This window comes from Saccostrea cucullata, unplaced genomic scaffold (assembly GCF_032062105.1).
Source record: "Saccostrea cucullata isolate Sc308-1 unplaced genomic scaffold, CSIRO_AGI_Scuc_v1 ctg876, whole genome shotgun sequence".
Taxonomy (NCBI): Eukaryota; Metazoa; Mollusca; class Bivalvia; order Ostreida; family Ostreidae; genus Saccostrea; species Saccostrea cuccullata.
The window spans coordinates 81024-105830 of NW_026923352.1; the positions used below are offsets into that span (position 1 = coordinate 81024).

At 33.5% G+C, this 24807-nt stretch overlaps 1 protein-coding gene and 1 non-coding gene across 4 annotated transcripts; both read left to right on the plus strand.

Annotated features, from left to right (window-relative positions):
* Positions 1-171: 171 nt before the first annotated feature.
* LOC134263820 (A-kinase anchor protein 1, mitochondrial-like) lies at positions 172-8753 on the plus strand. 3 transcript variants are annotated; one of them, XM_062746199.1, is made up of 9 exons: positions 172-324; positions 2067-3361; positions 3548-3770; positions 4268-4398; positions 5689-5869; positions 6082-6229; positions 6563-6630; positions 6760-6896; positions 8063-8753. In XM_062746199.1, exons 2-9 carry the CDS (start codon positions 2090-2092, stop codon positions 8126-8128), a joined length of 2226 nt encoding a protein of 741 aa, XP_062602183.1. In that variant the 5' UTR covers positions 172-324; positions 2067-2089; the 3' UTR covers positions 8129-8753. The 3 variants fall into 3 exon arrangements, with proteins under 3 accessions (XP_062602183.1, XP_062602182.1, XP_062602181.1); XM_062746198.1 differs by having other exon boundaries at positions 172-334; positions 4268-4419; positions 8063-8752; XM_062746197.1 differs by having other exon boundaries at positions 4268-4419; positions 8063-8752.
* An 11892-nt stretch (positions 8754-20645) lies between these two features.
* On the plus strand, positions 20646-20719 carry Trnan-guu (transfer RNA asparagine (anticodon GUU)). Its single transcript has one exon. It is a non-coding gene; the product is annotated as a tRNA-Asn (tRNA).
* Positions 20720-24807: the final 4088 nt, after the last annotated feature.

A 24807-nucleotide genomic window follows, 5' to 3' on the forward strand; every position in this document is an offset into this window, starting at 1 on the left:
ACAATGATTCGGAAACATGTTAAAATATGAATTGAATATTAGAATGAAATTATTTTCTGACAGAATAATATCCCTATTCCAAAGTAAACATGCAATTTAAAAAAGATGTGAAATCTTTGTTGTTGTCCTGGGCGAAGTGATATTTAACAAGTGCCCTAGAAAGTAGTCCCTTGTTCTCGAGTCTCGCGAGAACCTAAGAAGTGATGTTGTAATGGAGGAAACACGTGTGGTGCAACTTCGAAATAATTTATTGCGCATCTTGAAGGTGTCACATAATTGCAAAGATTGAGTTTACCAGAGAGACACTATCATCAATTTCTGAAGGTATTAAATGGTAAATATTTCTTTTGGAAGAGTGGGTGCTGTTTTATAAAGAGCTATTGTAACCGACCTTGGCCAATGAAAACCAAAACAAACTCAAGAAAGTCGATGGCGACCTAGATAGTTAACATTAGGTGCGCCATATGACAGCGTTTTGCAAAGAGTATTGTTGAAAATAAAGTATCAATTTACTGATATCATATTTATTGACATGAATTGTACCATCTTTTCCATATGTTTATTTCCACTGTTCAAAGATTTTTTGAAAGTCATGGCAAAGGCAAGAGTTATGGCCCATTAACTAGGATTCATTTTGTCAATGTTTCTTGTAGACTCAACTGATCAGTTTTAAATGGGTTGAGCAGAAATGAACAGATATATAAATCTGCCTTTCCATTTATGATGACTTTTGAGTGCCATCAGAACCACAGGAGCAAGCCGCACAGGGTTTACTCCCGGCTTGCAAAATATTTTTCTTTAAACAATTCGTATACAAAATACTTTTTAAAAACTTCAGGGAGGATGCCATTTTGGACCCCTCCTTGCTTCGACCTCAGTTTACATTATTTTCCAGCATTTTACTGCCTAACTGCCTCAGATCTTTCAAGTTATGATTCTCCTCTGACAGAATGTGTGAATTATCTCCCCTTGAAGTATGTACAATACACATTTTAACTAATAATAATCAAAATGCATTCTCTAGGAAGGTTGTTGAGGATAAAAAGCCAAAATAAGCATGGTGTTTGAATGTTTAAAAATCCAGAATCTTTATAGCTGTTCACATTAACTTTTCACAATTAGAAATTATTAAAAAGCCATAGTCCAGGGATTTTTTAGAGGGCTGTATTCATCACGATCAGAACAATGAAAATGTTCAAATTCAGTAGTGTATATATCAGGAACGGCATTAACAGATTTACTGAATGTTAAATACATTTACATCAATAATACCTTGCAAATGATCCAAATTTCACTATTTTTTCCAAAATTGAAAGGCTCAGGCGATTGAATTTTATACATTAACTCATTAAGGACATATGACTAATGCAATGTACCTTACCTACGGATAATTTTTAAGATATTCTGTATTTCATTGAAATTACTAAACAGGTATCCTTGATGCTTTGCTTACTTAAACTTGTTTTAGAAGAAGTGTACAACAGCATAAATAGACATTAAAAATTTAGCACACGATTCCTTTAAGTATTGGATTTCTCAAACCCCAGGGAAAGGGCAATTTAGTTCAAACTATGTAGTGTATGTCCTTAAATTCATCCTGTTTTAGCTGTAAAGAATATATCAAGACATGCCTGAACAGTAGGAAGAGGATAGTATTACTGTGCATTTTATTCCAAGATCAAAGCTGGTTGTTTTCATGTAAACATGTAGTACCAAAAAAGATCATGGTCCAGGAGTTTTCTTACTCATGACAGAGTTGTAAGAGACCTACAGATTTTGAGTCTGCTTCTCAAAGGCAGAGATCAAAAGGTTGAGATATTTCATTAAGATCTTCTGTTGTTGAAATCTTGATTTTCATATGATAATCACATTTATTTCCCTTTGTCAAAGGAAGAAAGATGTGGTCCAAAGGTTTGAAACTCTAATTTTCAAAATGTTGAGATTTACATTTGAGATGTACATTATCATTGTACATGTAGCTTCTTTGCAGAATGTTTATGTACATGGTCTAGTATTCATATGATATACAGGAGCTACATCAGTACATGTATTGTTTTTCTTTGCAGATACAGAGTGTTAAGGATTAAGGATGCCTAACTTCAGAGGAATACTCACATTTGCCCTGCCTGCTGTAACAGTTGTGTTTGGCTTCATTTGGTTTTTTGGTCGGAAAAAGACTCCTAAACCGAAACTCTTACCTAAAGAGGACAGCCAGTCTGAATCAACAGGAAAAAGTTCTGTTCCTTCATCAAATGTAACAGATCTGTCACAAAAATCAAAGGAAAAAGAGAGCATCAACAGCTGTGTACCTGATGAAAAAAGCAGAGAAAAAAGGGGAGAGTTTGAGGAGAAAGAAGATCAGAGAAATGGTGTTATGGCCTCACCTGTGGGGAGTAGGAAAAGGAAGGCCCACCAGATCACCAGGACGGACGACACCGAGGTGTCAGACGGGGCCGACTCGGTGGAGGAGGAGATGAATAAAGAAAACAGAATCCTGCCCTCACTGTCAGTGTCAGATAGTACACCAGTACCCAGTCAGAGGGACACCTCGAATAACTGTCAGTGTGAGGTGGGATGTAGTCAGAACGGAACAGGGGAAGTATCGGAATCAGAACTGATCCCTGTGAATGAGAGCATGATAAATGAGAGCTCATCCCAGTCTCTTTCATCATCTCAGTCGTTATTGTGTGGAGAGAAAACAGCATTGATGAATGATGCTTTCATAACGTCAGGCATTGGTGAACAGAGCATCCTTGGTGACAAAGATAAACAATGTAAGGTAGAAGACATTTCTCTGTGTACTTCATTGTGTGAACCTCTATTGGAGTCCACACTGTTAGACACAACTCAGTCTCAGCCACAACCAGAGGTAGTGGAAGATGTTACAGACAAGAAAGAGTCTAGTGTCACAGAAAAAGTGCCATTAGTCAACATCAAAGAATCCTCTAAAAATTCTCCATTGTCACCCACCTCTGCCACAGAAAAAGTGACAAAACAGTTGAAAGACACTCTGAGCACAGTTAATGGAACAACACTGAAGAAGAATTTGCTAAATGACAAGAAAAAAGAGAAAAATTCTCATACTGCTGAAAAAACAGAGACTGATAATCACAAAACTGCCATTGACTCTAAAAAGACCTCAAGTCCAAAACACACAGATAGGAAGCCTGCCTCACCTGCCAAGAAGGAGAATCATCAAAATGAGCTCAAGAGGAAGAGCAAACAGGAAGTGAAGTCATTGCCACCGAAGGACAGGTCTATAAATAGAAAGACACACCCCTCAGGTGGCAGTGACCATGTGTTGGATAATGGGGTCCATGGATCTGATTCTAATTCATCAGGATGTGATAATGCCAGTGAAGTAAGTGTCTGTCTGTCTGTTAGCCTCCTGTAGGTTGGATTATTAAAAAAATATTGATAAATAAGTTTATATTTATAATTCAATAGAATGTATAACAAGCTGTTGGATGTTAAAGAAGGACGGAATTTTTCTAACTGACTTTAATGTAACAGTTTGGTTGTTTTTCAAGACTTTGCTATATTTTAGGCCTCTAATGACAGTGGCAGGGGACCCAGTATGACAGACCTTCCTACCCCCATCACCTCCCCCAATCAACAGATGTACCACTGTAACTTTCCTACTGCCATTTGTGGACGACTGATTGGAAAGCATGGGAAAAATATCAACTTCATAAAGGAGAAGTCAGGCGCTAATATCACTCTTAGTGCAAACCCTTTCACGCCAGAGTTTCAGCTCTGTAGTATTGAAGGTACTGATAAGTAATGGGAGCAGTATTTGAGCCCAAATAAAAACCCCTTACTAACTCTGAAATCAAATGTGTCAGCTTCTTTGGTTAATGGGCAGATTTGTCATCAGGTTGGTTTGTATGTGATGTATTAGTTGCACTTCCTTCTGTATAAATGCATTACTTGATGTTTTGTGAAAGCACAGGATTTGCAAATTCTCCCATTTTGAATTATGTTTTATTACTTCAGTGCAGTAGGCAATACCCTCAGCACCATGTTTATTTCACTGGAACATATTTAAGTCCATGTTTATATAATGGAAGAAACAGGTTCCATAACCAGTGCTTGTTAATTATCAGTTTTGTCAAACACAGTCCCTTAATTTATAGTTCTTCTGATTCAAAGGTTGAAAGAGGTAATGTAATTGCCATTAATTTTTATCTTAATAGTCATATTCTACTTGCTGTCTGATGCTTACATACAACAACTGTACATAAGTCATGTGTAACAAACATTGTAGGCACTCAGAGAGAAATAGATTCAGCACTGCGACAGATAGGACGGAAGTTTCCTGAGGTGGATTTAAGTCCTGTCAACATTCCGTCCGGCGACGCCCCCCAATCAGCTGTTCTGATGCCTGATATTATGCAGGTAATGCCAGGCATCTCACAGGTAACTGTCATTCTTTATTTGTCTCCTCCCCCGCTTTGCCCAGGTACTTGGAGCATGTATATCCTGTCCTTACAAGTAAGAATGAGGTACTTCTCATCATTAATTAACATTGATAATTCCAGCTGGAAGATCTAGATTTTAAAAACTTCTCCTTTGAGAAAATGGTTTTAAGCCTTATTCTTTACTTGTTCTCTTCTTGGTATATGGTTTGGGAGGGGCTATATAAAATCTGCATGTCTAGACTTTATTTTATTAGTCCTCTTTACGTATCACATATTCAGTTATTCACTCTGTTCAAATGTTGGATACATGTTGTCTCTTCCAGAATAGATAAAACGTAGAAAATTAATTGCAAGCTCACTTTGACTAAAGCTCAACTCACAAATAGTAGATTCTTAAATCTTTAATGTAGAGGAAACTTTTCACAAAAGCAATTTTCAATTCTAATTTCACAAATTGAAGGGTTTTAAACACAGGAATACAGTTTGGATGTCCAAGTCACAGTTTAATGAAGGGAACTTTGTCCAAATAGAGAATATAGGCAGAAAGTTTTAAATTATTTTGACAGGTATCAGGTTTAAACTTAGCATTAAATAAGAATTCTTTGAAAAGTTAAATAAGATATTGATGTAAAAAAATCAAGATGTTTTAATCTGCAATACCAAAATGATTGAACTGTAGTAGGGATTACAATTGATGTTATAAATCAGCTGACTTTCTCCTCGTTCTGTAGATCCCTAGTGTTGTGATTTTGGGAATGGTAAGTTCTTTTTATAAAAAGGTATCCAACCTGTATTCTGTGTGCTGAACACTTGTATAACCCTTTTGTCTAACATAGATTTGTAGAACCATTTACAACTAAAAGAGGATTGCAGTGAATATATGTATAAAATATTTTTGAATTACTTGATAGTGCTAGGGAATTTTCTCATAGTGATTAGATTATCATGTTAGCTTTCTTCATTTTCAATTTTCAGCTTTTTAAAGTTTTCAATAGAAGATTCAATAGTGTTTTGATATTCTTTAGTGATAAATAATTTTTAAAAAATGTTATCTATTATTTTTTCTATTAGTAAATCTAGACAAATTATAAATAAAAACAGTTTTAGTGCTCACTGTATAATTTTTATGCATTTATCAGTTTTAATAAGAATCCTTTTGTGTATACAGTGTACATGTGTATTTGCCTTTTGCCTATATCTGTCTGTTGTTTTAAATCCAACTGGTTAACTTAAAGATGTTACGTCTCATTTGATTGGTCAATTTCAGCTGAGCCTCCCTGAGGGTGTGTCGGTAGATGTGGTGGTGTCCAGTATTGTGGACGCAGGACATATCTTCATTCAGCAGCCCACCCACCCCTCCTTCCCCTCCCTAGAACGCCTCAATCAGTTCATGATTGCCTGCTACATACAGGACGGCCTGGTGCCACAGCTGCCCCGCCCACTCGAAGGTAAATCTTAGCTATGTAGAAAAGAATTTACGCCCTCTTGAAGGTAAACAGTAGTTCTGTAGAAAAGAATGTATGCCTTTTGAAGGTAAATCTTAGTTCTGTAGAAAAGGATTATTTTAACAAAATGATTGTTGAATTTTGGTGATAGCTATAGATATAATATAAAGGCATAAAATCAGCATGCTGAAATTAAGTTTTTATTGTAATTGTAGTTGGCGTTATATGTGCAGCACCAATGCTGAATGGTTGGTACCGAGCTCAGATATCTGCAGTGAGTGAGGACTCAGATGAGTGTGATATCAAATACGTAGACTATGGGGGATTCTCCCGCGTACAAGGGAGTACACTCCGTCAAATCAGGTCAGTAGGAAATCCCATCTAAAAATACTGTAAACCAATTATTATTCGCGACATGCTTTATTCACAACTCATCAGTTTACAATTCATTCGTGAAGATTAGTTTTTGTGACTGGGGATCATTTTCTACCAATATTAAGCAAAATAAATGGTTCAAGGCGATAAATATTTGTGAATTAAAGTAAGTCGCGAAACTCAGTAATATTTCTCACACATGCATAAAAGTTGGTTTACAGTAAATTTTGAACTTGACAAGTGATCATTTTATTTATCCTCTTTCAACAAATCACACGAGAGGTGCAAATTTGTAATCCAGATTATAATTTGTTTAAACAGGAGTGATTTTATGACACTGCCTTTCCAAGCTTGTGAATGTTATATGGCCAATATAACACCACTTCAAGGTAGGTGTATAAATTGGTTAAAAAATCCAGAGTATACTAAGTATAATATTAAGCAAAGAGTAAGAGTGAAAACGTGTGTGAAGATATATTTTCTTGATTAGCTAGTTTATGATTGATTGTGATTTTTAGATGAGGATTTCTTCAGTGCTGAGGCTGCTGCGGTTTTGGAGGAACTGACACAGGGTAAAATGTTGCAGGCCCAGGTTGTTGGGCGAAGTGAGGAGGGCATTCCTTATGTTCACATCTACCAGATTAATGGGGAAAAGGTAGCATATATGGTAGATAAATATAGGATCTCCTATGATATGTAGTTATATATGATTTTTATTTGTGTTTTTTCGTCACAGAGCCTTGGCAAGGGGATAAAAAAAACACACAAGTTCTATAAAAATCATATACAGCTACAAATCATGAGAGATTCTTTTAATCACATTTTATACTTCACTCTCAAGGCTTTAAACTGATTATTAATGTAAGACTCCAAAGTCTGATGGTGATGCCAAAGTCCCGTGGTCTCACCAAAGTCCCATGGTCTGTGCCCAACCCCGATGGTTTGTTGTAGGTAAGGACACCAAAGTCCATGGTTCGTTTCCCATGAGACGCGATGCGCTAAAGTGCTATGGTGTGACATGCCAAAGTCCGATGGTGCAGAGAAACAATCAATGTTGATGACGTCACAGTAATCCGACGTCAAATCCTTGACACGGTTGTCCTACATTTAAGTCATTTCTGAACTCGTCCTTGCAATCAAATTTTATTGATTTTGCTTATTGCTTGCACCTTCCAGATATATTAGGATTAGTTCTCGCACACTACTCTTCTGATTAGGTTTAGTCCTTGCTTCACACCAACCCAACGATTAAGGGTTAGTTCTCGCACACTAGTCAAGTGATTAGGGTTCATCTTTCACCCACCCAAGATATCTAGGTTATAGTTGTTGATACACACTTTTCGAATGATAAGTGTTAGTCTCCCTCCTATCTGAGAGATTAGGGTTAGTTCTTGCTTATTTATATTTATTTATACTTATTTAAGACCTTGGCAGGACACGGCATTGAGGTTTGGCGCAGTGTACTATGACGTCATAAATGTTAATTGTTTTCCACACCTCGGACTTTGGCATGTCAAACCATCAGGGTTTGGGGCAGACCATCGGACTTTGGCGTGACCATCCGACTTTGGAGTCTCATTGCACTTTGGAGTCCTATATGTATATATAAATTCATAATGTTTACTTCATTATTTTCACACAAAATCCATGTGGATTAACATAGCAGCACTGATGACTTGCTTCATTTTTAACTCATTATAATGCATTTTCAGAGACTGAATTCTTGAAATTGTAAAATTTGCAAGAAATACTGTATGTATGCATAACCCATTGGATAAAAAGTGTAGAATTCAAAAGACGATTATGAATTGTTTTCCTTAGGTTACCTTTGTCAACCGTGAATTGGTAAACAGAGGAGTGACACGGTGGATTGAAGTTCTATCCTGAGTGTATGTCCCTCCACCACCCGCCAAGATCAAACCAGCCGAAGCTTCTCGTGTTCACTTCCCAGAATTCCCAGCATCACTGGACACAGCTTTTATCAACATTGTCTCTGAGCTTCTTTTTTTATTTGTTTTTGAAGAGGCGTTATGGTGTGTTGATCATTGGTTGAGAGTTAAGACAGTAGCCGTTTCGTTGAAAGCTAAGAGAATGAATTGTTAGAGATTGTCTTATTGGTTAAGGAGTCATAAGTGTGTGCTTCTATTGACTGTCAGTTTATACAAGAACAAAGAATCGGAGTGGAGTGCATATTGCACTCGATGTTTGGATTTTCCTATAAGTCTTTATTATTTTAGATTTTTTTTTTAATTGTGATGCTTTCCTTTCATGTCATCAATTAAAAGGCAGGAAATGATACATGTATACCTCAATCTTTCGTAGTCTTCATAGTTAATAGTAGTAATGATGCTTTACTATAAAGAAGAAAAGAATATTTTATTAATTTCATATAATAACTAAATTTGGTCACTTTAGAAAAGTGTGTAAAGATATGTATAAAGAGAAGTTTTCTATTCTGTTCTGTTCAAAAAAAAAAGGTTTGTAATCTGTTCGGTGTTATATTCTGAATAAGCGGAAAATAATTTTACAAACTTTTTTAAATTCAGATTTATTATTCATTTTTTACATTTATTTAAAGACGGTTGTGTCGTATATAAAAATCAGTCTTAAAAATCAAATAATTGTACATTTCATAAAAATTCAATATAGGATTATCATAGCAGAAAAGCTAGCTTTCCTCCAGAGAAATACTAAGGCCAATCTCTGGAGAATTTGGTTGTAAAAATCAGTACGTTTGATTTTTGTCTTTTTACAGCTTTTTGTGATTGGTATATTTTTTTCAAATGGGTCTCAATATTGAACAAGGATTATCTGTCATAATATATGATTGATTTGAACAATATTTTAAGTTTATTTTATTATTTGAAATTTTTTTAAATAGTTTTTTATACATTAACTTAGGAAAATATGGTTGCCAGAAATAACTCACACTTTTTGTGTACTGTAAATCACTTTTTATTCGCAAGAACTTTATTTTCGGGTAATTACACGAGACAGTGTGCTCGTGAAAATTTAATTCTCGCATATAATAGCATTCCTTAAGATTATATAGAGCAATAACCACAATTGGTGAAAATTTTGTCTCGGTAATCAAGAGTCAATGACTATCTCGTGAAAATAAGGTGTCGCGAAAATTTAGTGATCTACAGTATTTCTGATATATATGAACTTGAAAATGTCACACATTCAAGAAACTGAAAATATACAATATAGAGAATCAGTATATTGAACCTTATTTGAATAGCTATTCTGATCTTTACACTTTTCTGAACTGAATGGAGAGAGGTAAATTTTAGACAAGTTTTAATTTGTTCAAATTACCTTGTATAAATTGTAATCAGTGGAGTTAATGGTGCATGTTTAATATGTATTATTTATTTGAACACTGCCGATTGGTGATATACCATGGTCTCATGAGTTTTACAGTGTATTATTCATTTATATGATTAGTTCTTCATTAGGATTGTAGATTAATAGTTCTGGTAATTTTTCTGTTGTTTTTTTTCCCCAAAACATTACACATTTAATATGACTCTGGCCCCCCTTATTCATTATTTACATTGATTTTTTTTAATGAGAATTTTCACCTTCTTTGAAAATGATTATTTTAAGACTGAAAATCTGTATTTGAGAAAAGGATATAATTACCCGGTATGAGAGAAGTTTAATTAGAATTTTAAATCGTGATTAAAATTCACTTTGGAGTATTTGCCATAGAAGGGAGGCAGCTTTCAAATAAAAAAAAATAGCTTTTGAGTTTATGAGAGTGAAATTAATAGATTAGATTGGACACTTGTTTTCATGGTATGATTTATAATATCTGTTTCTATTTGGAGGGTAGTCACACTTGTGTCCCTTCTTTTATCTGTGATCTTTTGAAACTTCAGGACTTGTGACCATCTACTCTAAATTTCACAATTTTTAAAAGAAAAACTTCCCAACATTGATTTTTAGGTCACCTGAGTCACTCAGGTGACCTATTGCTATCCGTTTTCGTCCGTCGTCGTGCGTCGTCCTTCGTGTGTCGTGTGTTGACATTTGAACATTTTGAGCTGCTTCTCTGAAACCGCTGAACCAATATCAACCAAATTTGGTATACAGCATCTATGGCTGAAGGGGAACAAAAATTATGAATTTCATGGTCCCTGCCCCCCTGGGGCCTGAGGGGTGGGGCCAAAACCACTAAAATTAATGAAATCTTAAAAAATCTTCTTCTTTACTCCTGGACATCAAGCAAGCAAACTGTTAGCATGAATGTAATGTCTATTGAGTCCTCCACCAAAATTGTGAAATTCATGGCCCCAGGGTCAGGGGTTCTAGTGCTAGGGCGGGGCTATATAGATTATATAGTGAAAATGCATAAATTCTTGAAAAATCTTCTTCTCTGCTCCTGGGTATTAAATAAACTAACTAAGTACATAGTTATGATGAGCAAGAGAGAATTTTATGGCCCCAGGGTCAGATGTTAGGGCGGGGCTCTATTGATGATATAGTGAAAGTGCATTAATTCTTTCAAAATCTTCTTTTCTGCTCCTGGGTATTAAACAAACTAACTAAGTACATAATTATGATGAGCAAGAGTGCCTCTTTCAAAATTGTGAATTTCAAACGTTTTGCCATTTGGTATAGGGGGGGGGGGGGCACTTTTGATTATATAGTAAAAATACATTAATTCTTTGAAAATCTTTTTCTTTGCTCCTGGGTATTATGCTGATGATCCAAGTATATATATTTATGATGAAGAAAGGTGCATCTAGCAAAATGGTTCATTTCATGTCCACTGGGTCAGAGGTATCGGAAGGGGGGGGGGTTACATAGTCTAAAAATAAATTAATGCTTTGAAATCTGCTATTTGGTATTAATCAACCATTTATGATGAAATAAAATTTATGATAAAATTTCGAAAATTTTGAAATATGTGGCTCCAGGGGCAGTAGTTCTTTTGGGGGTGGGGTGCACAACTGGTTATAAAGTGGAAGTGCATTTTCTCTTTATTACTCTGATCTACCAATGGGTATTAAGTAAATAGTGTAAGCATGCCAAGTTTATAATTATGATAAGCAATGAAGTCTCTTTCAAAATTGTGAATTTCATGGCCTTTGGTTTAAAACACGAACCAAAATCAATTGTTGGAAAGTTGTTACATGATACTCAGGTGACCTATAAGGCCCGTGGGCCTCTTGTTATCAAGAGCTGTAGCATCAGCTTCAAATGGAAAATAGTATGAGGTACATGTTTGAAGTGCTGCTTATTTTTTCGGAGATGATTTTTATGTCAGAGCAATCGTGATATGAAGAAAGTTTAACACAGAGAATAGAAAGAGAAAATAATATTTAGTATCATACCTATGAAAATCATATTAGAAAACAAAATGTGCTGCTGCTTCCTAAGTCAGAATATTCCAATGTTGTATGTGGTTGTAAGAAAAAAAAATACATATGAGAGCAGGAGTTATCTTTCTTCTAAATATTTTTTTTCTTCAGGAAAAAATGAAATAATAATAAAACTTCTGTATTTGGTACATTGTACTCGAAACATTAAACCATTTTTTTAAATCACCCTGAAAAAGATGGAACTTATTTGATTTATAAGACTTTTAAAACTGGATATAAATGTTTGTTAGTTTGTTTGTTTGTTTGTTTTTTTTGGTTAAATATAATAAAACAATTTGAAAAGAATAGGCAGAAGAAATAGAAGGTTATGTTTCCATCAGTTGTTAGATTTGATGAATTGACTACTCCGAGGTCTCAATAAGGAAATTCTGATAAAAAAAACTGAGTAGTATTCATATTTTGTACTTTGGAAGTTATCTCTCTTATGAGAGGGTCGGTACCTGTTAAGTAAATGGGTCTGATGTTCATAAGGTATAAGCAATAGATTATCTCCAAAGAAGGATTCAGTGGTTGACAAATGGGATGAACAGTTTAGTTTTGCTTTTAATTAAATGTCAGTAGTTCTGAATGATTTACTTTAAGTAGTTTCATTTTCTAATTAAAGGCTAAAAACTACCAAATTATTTACTGTAATGTTCACCAGCTGTTATTCATGACTACTCAGGCCTCTAAGTGACCTCTAAAATTTAGGCGCCAGCTGGCTCCCAATAAAAAAAAATAATCGCCAATTAGTTGCCTGGCAAATTTTATTTTTAAGGGCCAATTTAAATATACAATGTATGGACTCATTGGTTAGTCCCAGGAAAGGGAGGGGGTTTATTGCTATATAAAAGATTCTTTTCTCCACTTCAGAAAGAAAAAGTTGAAAAATTTATAGTTTCGGAATTTGATGTTTGCCAGCTTAATTGTAACTGGTTGCCATGTTGGTGACATATGGAGAAATTTTAGGCACCAATCAAAATTTTTTGGTGCCAATTAGAGCCAGACCATTTTTGTACAAGTTTGTTTGTTTGAATTTCATCCAAAACTATATTTTATTATTATAAGACTTTGGAAAAAATTTTATGAATAAAAAAAAAATAGATAGGAAAGAAGGTCAGTTGACAAAACTTTAGGATCTTCCTGACAAGGAATAAAAACTGGATTACAATAGTAAATTCTTTTGGACTTTTACACTGATATCAGCAGTTTTCAAAATTGATGGGGCGGTGACATATTTATTTACAGTACATGTACCTTTATTTCTCAGTTCTGTGATTGTGTATATAAATTTTTCAGGTGTGGCACAGAAGAAAAATTCTTATAAGACTGAGTTTGAGTATCAAGTATGTGACAGTGGCAACAATTGTGTGTGAATGAAGTGTGGCTTGTTAAATTCCGATGTTGTTTGTTGGTTAAACCACTTCTAGATGTGACATTATATATTAATATTCCAGATGGTGTGTTCGTTTCTCCTTTGTTGTCAAGAAGCATGATAGTGCTACATAGTCGTAGATCAGGTCCAACATGATAATCCCAATACATCATTTATTTTGTTTATTGCCATGCTACAAAAATTGTGACATAATAAACATTTTCACAAACTGCAGTGTCCTTTAATTATCTGTCAACTGAAAATGCCCAGGTTGTTCGTTTATGTGAATGGTCAGTGTTAATTTTATACCTTACAACTGAACATGTCCTTGAACAGTTAATGGTCAATAAAAGAGATTAGAACTTCTAAATCATTTCTACACATTCATGGTATTTGAGTAAAGATGGTGAAGTTTATGACTGTATTACTTGACAACTGATATATTTATGTTCTCAGTATTTTTTCTTGTATCATTTTGTATCCCATTTGCAGATTTGTCATAAGTAACAACTCCCCCCCCCCTTAAAATGCCTAAAAGAGATATGAAAAAACCATATTTCTTAAGAGAAAATTATTTTGGGATTTTTTTAAGGTACCAATATATAATTTTCTTCTGATGGAGTTTATGCCTTCTAGATGATTCAATACACAAAAGCATATTTTATGTACCAAAGCTTCAAAAGCGAGTCAGCCTATTAACAAATAAGTTAATGGCACACGGATTTCCTATCATTAACTTATTTGTCAATTGCCTGCCCGATTTAAATGTTTTTCTCTCATAGAACTTGTTCTTGTGTATCGAATTAACTAATTGATACCGATATCTCCTTATCTTGCAACCAAACTTAGAGAATGTTGCTTTGAAAACTGATAATAAATAATTAAATATACATAATGTATTACTCCCGACTTAGCCGCAGAACCGTTCCTATTTGAGAACGAGAAATCGGACAGACATTACATATGTGGGTATATGTCCAAATTTTCTTTCTCCGGGAAAACACCTCTGCAACCGCGCCCTAACAACCCTATTAAATGATAAAATATTTTATTTAAGTAGTAATGTGTACTATGTCCTTCTTTATTTCTATGACAGGTTGCCAGCTTACGATAAACTTGAAATAAGAAATGACAGCATATTATTAAAAGAAAATTAATATTACTTCTGTTCAATTCTTAAATGGTATATTAAACAACAGTTAAAGAAAATAATCATTGATCGCCAAGTCTGGTCTCAAAGAACAAATCTTTGTAAGCTAAAATGGTTACGGTGGATATTTAAAAATAAATTATGTTGCAGGTATTTGAAGTCCCATGTTAATCAATTATATGTAAAAATCTCTTTTAGAGCGCTTTTAATATTTGAGGCAGGAAACCTGGTCTTTATTTTTTAATAAATAACATAAATAATTCTTTCAGTTAATGCAAAGTAACTTCAATATCAAAGTGAAAATGTAAACAATTAAACAAGCTTTAAAACTTAGGGACATTAATATTGATATATTGTGTTGCAATTTCTGTGTGATCTTTGGGTTGAAAGATCAACAAACACGGGATGCCTCGCTGGTTGACTGTGAAGTCATACGGTTAACAAACGAAGGTCGAACGTTAGAAATTGAATTATTAACAAAAGGTTCGATAAACGCACAGTTTTGTACTTGGTAGGCGGTACCATAGACATATAATAACTGTAGGAGCGTCAACATAAAAGACAAAAAAGACAACAGATACTGATGGCTTTGTTACCGTGTTTTCAAATACATCTTGTCCGTACCTTAATGAGGATATGCATGTAAAATGTTTTTAAAGCAGAAGGAACATGTATGTTTGAAGATCAATGTCAATATTTTTTCGGCTTTTTGTCTTCCAGAATGATAATTACAGCATCAAATTATGGACAACTCTAAAAATTCTTTTGCTAAACATTCACAAAAAATTGCCAGTGTAAGCTTTAATCAGAGATACTTGACAAGAAAATTACCAGAAAGTTTTAAATGTGATTTAACAATTATGTCATCTTATGGAATGCACAGCAGTGGCGGGAAAATGAGGAGTTCAGCAGACGACATAAAAAACAGACGGAAATCGCCAATTCTTTCATCGAAAAGAGGAGTCCCGACGAATTGTACGATCAGAGAAATATTGAAGAGAGAGGACAGAGAAATGATTGGCGATAAAATGGTTCAAGAATCCCTTGATCTAGATGCCAAAGTGACGGTAGAATGTAATCATTACAACCAGTGGGCTCGAACCAGACGATCGAATACAAGAGAGCCGAAAAATATACCACTGGAACAATGTGGTACTCAGTCAAAAACTAAATCTAATGGAAGTATCAAAAGCGAACAAGTATATCAAAGCCCGGGAAGCACCCGAGCAAATACAGTTACCGTCACCAATACTGTGAAAGATCGAAAGGAAAATACTATGGATTTGAAACCAGACTTGTCCGAAGAAGAAGAAAAAGTAAAAGATTCCAGTGTCGGTCTGTATGACAGACAGACGTCAGGGAAGCCCATATCGTGGGATTCCTGGTCAGGAAGAACCCGGATAATTCCTGGTTATGTGTTAAGAGAGCTTCATAGAAGCTGTGGGAAAATAGTAAAGGACGTCCAGAAAGCTTCCAACGAATTTTACAGGAAGACGAGTTCTGAAATAGAAAAAGAGCAATACACAGGTGCTCCAGAGAAAAGAATACCTTGTGGTAAAGGGAACATCGTGATGAAAACAGATGCGTGGATGGAGAATCTTAATAATAATAGTCTTAGTATACGGAAACTACCTGCTATTCCAAATTATCAAGGAAATAAAATAACATCATGTGTCGAGAAACCCCTTTTACAAACTTGTGAAAAATGGGCATTGAAAACAAGTGAATATCAAAAAGATGTCAACAGTGAATTGGGCAAGACTAGTTCGATTTCACAAAGTCCAAGAAAAGAGGAAATAAGTTTAGAAAGCTTAAGAAAAGAGAAACTATGCTTTGGAAACTCTGTACAGCACAAGACGCGGTTCTCAATCGCCAAAAAAGAGTTATTGCTGTTTGACAACCAAAGCGGTGTTGTAGATTTCCGTTCAAAGAGATTGGAAAATCTTTGTAAACTCTGCGACAAAGATGGAAGATGGTCGGCTGATATTAAAACAGGTACGAAATCTCCTGGGAGGCGCCGATTCCGAGACAACCCTAAATTTTCATTAACTTTCAAGGATTTTCTGAATATGCCTGCAAAAAACACTAGTGAAGTAAAAACATTGAATACGTTGAATGAATTTAACATAAATCAAAATTCCTCATCTTTTCGTCTGAGCATCGACAAAGCAGAGGATATTTCTGGTTTTGTGAAGCACTTTGGACAAGATTCAAAGGTTGCAAATGCTTGTTTATGAAGTTTTTGACAAGCAAGTTTGACTTTGAGAATTTTTTAAGGATATACAAACGAATTCAACAGATATGTTCTTTTAAGAAACAATATGAGCTGGCTTTTTGCAATTAGAATGTCCCATTATGATAATTTTTTTAAAAGTAATTAAAACCTTTATGATTAGTTAGTCAAAAATAAATTATTAAGGGGGCCGACTATAGTTTTATTGTGTGAAAACTACAATAGCGAAACTCTTTATTTTTATACCATATATAGCTTACATTAAAGTGTACGTGCAAAGTTTTTCGGGTAAAAGTCTCAAAATACAGGTACATTTACTATAGGATTATATAGGAAAATCCCAATTTTTAGCACTTTAAAGCAAATTATACAAATACTACAATAGACATTTTGTTCAAACTATAATATTTGATGAGTAATACTATATTATACAATATATGTAAGAAACACAAAATTCTACCGTCTTGTTACCAGAGGGGGCATCTCAAAATGCAAAAAATTAGCAAATTTTACTATTTTTATAGAGTATTACTAAATATGACGTACACAATGGAGTCACATGAAAAAATAATAAAAATATTGGAGATATTCTCAAATTTCTATGTTTTAAATTTCAAGAGCGTATGTTTAATACTTTTTCTTTAACAATATTTTAATTACCCGTTTCTTTAAGAGCTACAGGTTATCATAACGTCAAAAACACACTGCAACGACGTCAACCTACCTATCAATTGCAAAATCGGTTAAAAAATCAGTTATATCAAATTGTAATTACATTTCTATACCTATAATTTCTTAATTTTGTTTAATTTAAATAATTAAGCGAAAAAAGTTGCATTAAAACAGTATATACGCTTCATTTTACTATGATGCGCGAAATATTGCGCAAAGGAAACTATAATCGGCCCCCTTAAATTGTTTCAAAAGAAAGACTTCTGTACAATCAACACTAGTATTTAATATTATTTAAGAAAACGATATTGTGCAGGATGGCTATAATGTAATTTTGCATCATTTTTAGCTTGTTAATAGTTCTATTATAAATATGAAAACCTGAAGTTTATAAATGTTCTTTTTCTCTGTCCTTTAAAAAGTGAATGACAATTTTGCAACAAAAAAATTTGACATCAAAGTTTCAGCTCATATTGCTTTTTAAAAGAATAATGTTGGAATACAAACAACAGAGCTGACCAATCACATGAAATACCTGTAAGCCTATACTCTGTATAAATATATGTGTAAATTTAAAAAAAAATAAAGTTTACAAAAATATATTGGTAAAATCGAAATTGAAAATAATTAAAGATGTATGGGTATATATAATTTACAAGACAAAACAAAAATGAAATTCATTGAAATGAAATACATATGAAAGGATATTTTGTTTATTTAATTTTAAGTGTACTGTTCATGTAGGTAACGATTTTCTATGAAAAAATCTACTTGATAAAGAAAATGTTTAAAGACTATCGATTAAGCATGGAGATTTCGAACAGTAATTGTATTCCACTTCAAAGTCCATTAAATTATACGAATCGAGAGCAGAACAAGTACGGACCTACAAAAACAAGAGGGGTGGGATCAAATGCAATGAAGGAGTAAGCAAACCCGCCGTGTGCTCCTTGTCATGACCAGGAAATAACGAAAAAATGCGTCGTCAATTCACTGTATAAATACACCTACATGTAACAATTAGTATGAAAAACATCAGTCAGCTTTTGACTTAATGATAGATTATATTTGCTGACAAGGTCATTGTATCGACCATTAAACTTGCGAAACGATGACTTTGAACGAGGCTGCTGATATCCTTGTTTCATTTACTTCTTTGTCCATAGCTTACCTCATTTTAAAAATTGATCACGTGTAGAGCATGTTCTTGTGTCGATTGAATCGAGAGACATAAACCCCATATGCAGGTACTAAGGGTGTATTGCTGCACATATAAGGAAAGTTGACAATTGAGAAATTGAAATCATCACGTTAGATTTGTTAACAGGTTAACAGTAACATCTTTATTTAGTAAGTTAGTAAAGTTATTTAGTTATTTAGTCTTGATATGAAACAGAAGTGCTAGACCCTGTGGCATTTTCTATTTCAAGCTCAGTGGGATATATTGAGTTGACATATAAAATTATAAATGGAAGTATCGTTATGGATACATTTTAAAAATGTCGAGTTGGAGGCGACACCTTTAAATTACAGTTGAACATGAATAATAGAGGTGATGAATGAACAACATTAAAATTTTATTGTGCAATTATTTAATGTTCCCCTGACACAAAGCATACAAGCATGGTGACAAATTACATATTTTTTTCAAAGAAGAATCGTCAGTATTGATTTCTATAGGTTACATAACTATTTGAACACTATATGCACATTTCAACATTATTGTAACTTTGCTATTGCTTCAATTTATTGATTTTAAAAGATATTATTGGATATTATTAATGGATAATAAAGAAGAATTCCAAAGTTTGACCCCAGCATCAATGTCAGAATTGAGTTGCCTTATAAAACATATAAATGCCTATTTTGTTTTCATAAAATTTCAAAGATATAGAATATAATTAGAAGAAATCGTATAAACTTGGTTCAAAGGCCTGCAAAGGTCGACATACGATTTTGCAATTGTCTTCATGAAATGCAACATTGTGTACCAAATATACAGTAATTTTAGCCAGAGAGAGAGAGAGAGAGAGAGAGAGAGAGAGAGAGAGAGAGAGAGAGAGAGAGAGAGAGAGAGAGAGAGAGAGAGAGAGAGAGAGAGAGTCGATTGTAAAATTAAAAAAAAAACACTGTGCATATTTCAATAATAGATTTTGAGATCAAAAGTCAGATACAATGTAAATCGCATTAAAGCATTTCAGGGATATAACTTGAAATATGAAGAAAACGCAGTTATTCACTGGAACAAAATAAATGGGAGTAGAGAAAACACAGCCGTCTGAAACATCAGAAAAAGGACCAAATGTCATGGAGGAATAAGCATCCCTTGTCGATCGGTCACATCTGAAAAGAGTATATGATAATGGTATTTTTCCACATAATAAAGTTAGCAATAGAAAAGTTTTGTCATGTTTGTCGTAAAATTTTGTTGCTAATTTGCCATTAATTTCGTCTTTTTGTAAAATTCCGACCATGAAACAACTATGACAGACTCTGTGCCATCGTACATCGATTTAAAAGTGTTATGTCGATTCAAATATATGCAAATAGAATATATAAGGAATAAAAAAAAATGCATCGTTATAATTGATAAAAAGTTGATAAAAAGTAATCGATATATCTAAATATTAACTGGAGTCCACAGAAATAGCTAGACTTCTTTTCTATAGGAAAAAAAATTTTGAATAAATTCTGCTTGATATGAATACAAAAATAAGTCTGCTAATAACGGGGCACAATTGGTAGAATCCCAATTTCAAGATTGTTGGAAGACTTGATCCCCAAAACCTTACGTAGACATTGTCAGTTAGAATATTGAGCATCTTTTTAATATATACTGACAGTTAAAAGAAACGTAACACCCTCATTTTAAGGGGAAAATTACATACGGGTTAAAACTATGTACCAAAAAAGTCAGGAAATCTTTAACTTTGCCAAATCAGTTATTTAACGGTTGAATGATTTTCATTCCATTACCGAAAGTTGCTTTTTAGCCCTCTGAACAGAAATAAAAATTTTGCATTTTTAATAAAATTTTTAACAATATTTTGGTTTTTCAAGGATTTTTAGCTGTTAATCATAAGTATTGTACTAGAATCCCGGGAAAAAAGTCCTTCTTTCTTTTCCGGATTTACTTTTGCACTGAATGTGAAAAAAATTATGTGAAGTGAGTTTTGCTTTTTATATGTATTTTGAATACTCATGAATCTCCAATAGGAGAAAATAAAGAAAGCATCAATTTTTATTCAAACGTATTTAGACATATAAACTAATTTGTACGTAATGATTTAATTTAATAAATTTAGTCTTTGTGAGACAGTCAAACATTTTTAATTTTAAAAAATGAATTAAAACATCTAATTTAAAGATGTATTGTTCGGCAAATAAAAAAAAACGGTTTATATTTTAAAGAACATTTTTTAAAAAGGGATAACGAACAAATCTCTAAACATCCATTTTTGTTGAAGTGAATAATTTCTTTTGACATCTATAGCACATTCTTCTTTTAATTTGATCCGTTGACAAATTGATAATTAACCGTACAGGTAAGTTTTGCCTTAAAGTGGCCAACAGTTGTTAATCGTATCCACCATTTCATATCTGTCTCTGTGGCGCAATCGGTTAGCGCGTTCGGCTGTTAACCGAAAGGTTGGTGGTTCGAGCCCACCCAGGGACGAAATGTATCGTTTTTTTCTTAACAGAAGTATAATATATTTTTTTTTATAAATTACATCTTAACATTGTCCTGTTTAAACAAGTTGGAAATACCTGGTAAAAGCTCATTATATTATACCCCCTCCCCCGCTTGAAAAGCGGGAGGGTTATATAGTAACTGCGATGTTCGTCCGTCTGTTACGCTTTGGGGTACTCATAGCTGCAGATCTGTAGCAGCTAGGGTATCTCTTATCCGCAACTCCTATTACTACAACTGAATGATTTGATGAGAATCACAGAATCTTTATTACATATTGACATTGTGACTTCCTATTTTACCTTTTGATCCGACACATATTTTGGGTTTCCCATAGCAAAACATGGACACTGTCATTATGTTCATATGGGAAACGGGGGTATCATTTAGTGAGCTCATTGCTCACAGTACCTCTAGTTTTCACTGAATTTAAGAGAAAATGGATTTAATTCTGAAAGTGGCAATCCACCATATATTTATAGTTACCTTTCTAAAGAGAAAATTCATCAAAATCATGTTTATGTTTTAAATACGTATTTTTTAATATTCCCGACAATTAAAAGAAGTCCAAGTTCCCAACCATACTAGATTCCCAAATTACATAGAAAGATACTCAGCGATAGTGAGTTTTGGTAAATTATCTTCTAACCCTTCATCTCCTCACCAGTGATGAAGGAACTTCTGAAGTACTGAACAATAACATTTGATAAGGAGTGTAAATCAAAGCAGATTTTCAGGATTTCAAAGAACTCCAAATAACATATAGATAGAGATAATCTGAATACCTAAAACTTTTAACAAAATTTAAAGTCCAGGCTTTTTGATATCATTTAAGGTTAGAAAGCTGCATTTTCAGAAAAAAATGAAATTTCTTAAATTAACTTAAGTTTTCGATTGGTCATTTGCGTAATTTTTTTGTTATAAAACCACAAGCACTTCATTTTAGATATATACTGACAGTCAAAAGAAACGCAACACCCTCATTTTAGGCGGGGGGGGGGGTATATACGGGTTATAACTATGTACTAAAAAAGTCAGGAAATCTTTAACTTTGTCAAATCAGTTATTTAACGGTTGAATGATTTTCATTCCATTACCGAAAGTTGCTTTTTTAGCCCTCTTAACAGAAATCCAAATTTTGCATTTTTAATAAAATATCTAACACAATTTTGGGTTTTCAAGGTTTTGTAGCTGTTAATCATAAGTATTGTTATAAAATCCTTGTAAAAAATTTTGAATTTCATTTTTCAAAATATAAAAAAATAAAATAAAAGGGCACATAATGTTCAATGTTCTATTTCCACACAAAAATAAAAAAGAATTGTGTTATTAGCAGACCTATTTTTGTATTCATATGAAGCAGAATTTGTCCGAAGTCTTTTTCGTGAAAAGAATTAAGAAAATACTTGCAGCAACATTTAGATATTATGTTTTGAAACTCTGTTCAGTACAAGAAACGGTTCTCGTTTGCCAAAAAAGAGCTATTGCTGTTTGACAACCAAAGCTGTGTTGTTGATTTCCGTTCAAAAAGATTAGAAAATCTTTGTAAAGTGGAAGTAAGTACTATTTTCGATATGATTAAAATGTCGAGTTGGAAGCCACATCTTTAAATTACAGTTGACATGAATAATAGAGGTGATGAATCAACAACATTTATTTTGTATTTATTTAATGTTCCCCTGACACAAGGCATACAAGCATAGAGACAATTTACATATTTTTTTCAAAGTAAAACGTTTCATAGAATCGGTATCAGTATCGATTTCTATAGGTTACATAACTATTTGAACACTAGATGCACATTTCAACATTATTGTAACTTTGCCACTGATTCCGTTTATTGATTTCAAAGAAATTATTGGATAATTAAGAAGAATTCAAAGATCTGACCTCAGCATCACGATCAGAATTGAGTTGCCTTATATGATTTTAACCTATAAAAGTCTTATTGATTTCATATCTTACCAAAGATCTAAAATGTAATTATAAGAATAAACTTGGTTCAAAGGCCTGTAAAGATCGACATACACGTTTGTGCAATTGTCTTCATGAGATATAGAAATTGTGTACCAAAATATACAGGAATTTTAGAGAGTGAGAAAGAGAGAGAGAATTTTGAAATAAAAAACACATTATGACTATTTTTCAATAATAAAGTTGGAGATAAAAAGTCAGATGATATGTAAATCGCATTAAACTTATCAGGGATTTTTTCAGGAACAGCAATCAAGATCAAAAGTCTACTGAAACAAAATAAATGGGAGCAGAGAAAACATGGACGTCTAAAAACATCAGAGATAGGATCAGATTCCATGGAGAAATAAGCATCCCATTTCGATCGCTCACAACTGAGAAGAGTGTATGATAATGGTATTTTTCCATATAATAAAGTTAGCAATAGAAAAGTTTTGTTTTCAGTTTGCCCGATTTCTCGAAAATTCCGTTTGGCATCTTCCTCAAGCGACCTCAAAGGGTTATGTCGATTTAACGTAGAAACATGTATATCTATGTAAAAGAGCATTGTTAATTGATAAAACGTCGTCAACATATTTTAACTGAAATACTCAGCCATTAATGGACTTCTCTTCATTTACAAAATTTTGAATAAATTCTGATTTATATGAATGCAAAATTAAGTCTGCAAATAACGGGGGGCAATTGGTAGAATCCCAATATCAAGATTGTTGGAAGACTTGCTACCCAAAACCTTATGTATAGACATTGCCAACTAGAAAACTGACCAGTCAGCAAGGGCCCCGCCATGGGGTAGAATTAATAGGGTGCAGCTTACGGAATGATTAAAAAATGTACGAAGAATAAGCAACAGCAACTGTATTCTTAAAATTTCAAGATAATTCCTGAATATTCAAAAACCTGAAAATAATATCCTTGTATTTACATTAGGCAGTAAAGAACAACTTAACATTGAATGTATATTTAAACATTTATGAAGCTTGTGTTATATAAAATGCCAGCTTTCAATGAATGCAAATATCATGAAGGCTTGACCTTAACCATGTTAACTTCAAACAGCAGTTGCAGACAAAGGTTTTCATTAATCTTAAAGTAACAGATAAAGAAAAGCCTACAAAATTTTCTGCAGCAGGCTAGATAATTAATCCCAAGGGATTAATTGTACCTCTCTCATCATTTTCTTCTAAAGTTACAATAAGAACTTTTTCAGTATTAATGATAGAATGGGGTTTTTATACAACTATCCTAAAAATTAATAATATTCTTGAATTAACATAAAGTGAAAAAAGTAAATCAAAAAATCTTCTTTAATCTATCTCTTGTTATTAGAATTCAATGAAATCATAACTATTAAACAAAAAAAAATTTATAAAAATTTATATTTAAATCCACATTTCAGAGTGTTCATAGCATTCCAAATTGACCTAACTTCAAAACAAACTTCATTTGCAGACAGAGGTGGTAATTCATCTCAATTTGACAGATAAAGATAATGCTCTGGATTTTCTTCAGGAGGAAAGCTAATTAATCTCAAGGGACTCATAGCAGCATTCAGTTTACAATGTGAACATCTTCAGCAGTTATCTCTCTTTGCCAATGCTTTCGTATATAAAGTTAAGGAATCTACCCCACCACCCCAGCTCCAAACCATGGGACATAGAGAACCAAACTTAGCATCAAAATATGTATTTCTGCCTACTGAACTACCATACCAAATTTGTACTTGATTGGGCAACCATAAAAAAAAGTTGCCCATTCATTCTTATGCATAGTTAAGGAATCTACCCTACCACCCCAGCTCCAAACCAGAAGACATAGAGAACCAAACTTAGCATCAAAATATGTATTTCTGCCTACTGAACTACCATACCAAATTTGAACTTGATTGGGCAACCATAAAAAAAAGTTATTAGAAAAAAACAGAAAATTTGTGGAGGAAGAGTGACAGACAGACAGACAGACAGACAGACAGACAGACGGACAGACAGAGTGATTACTATAGGGCACCCGCAAATCCTTGCGGGGCCCTAATTAAGACTTGAGCATCTTTTTAATATATATCTAAAATGAAGTGCTTGTGGGCACAAGCAGAGTGTTTT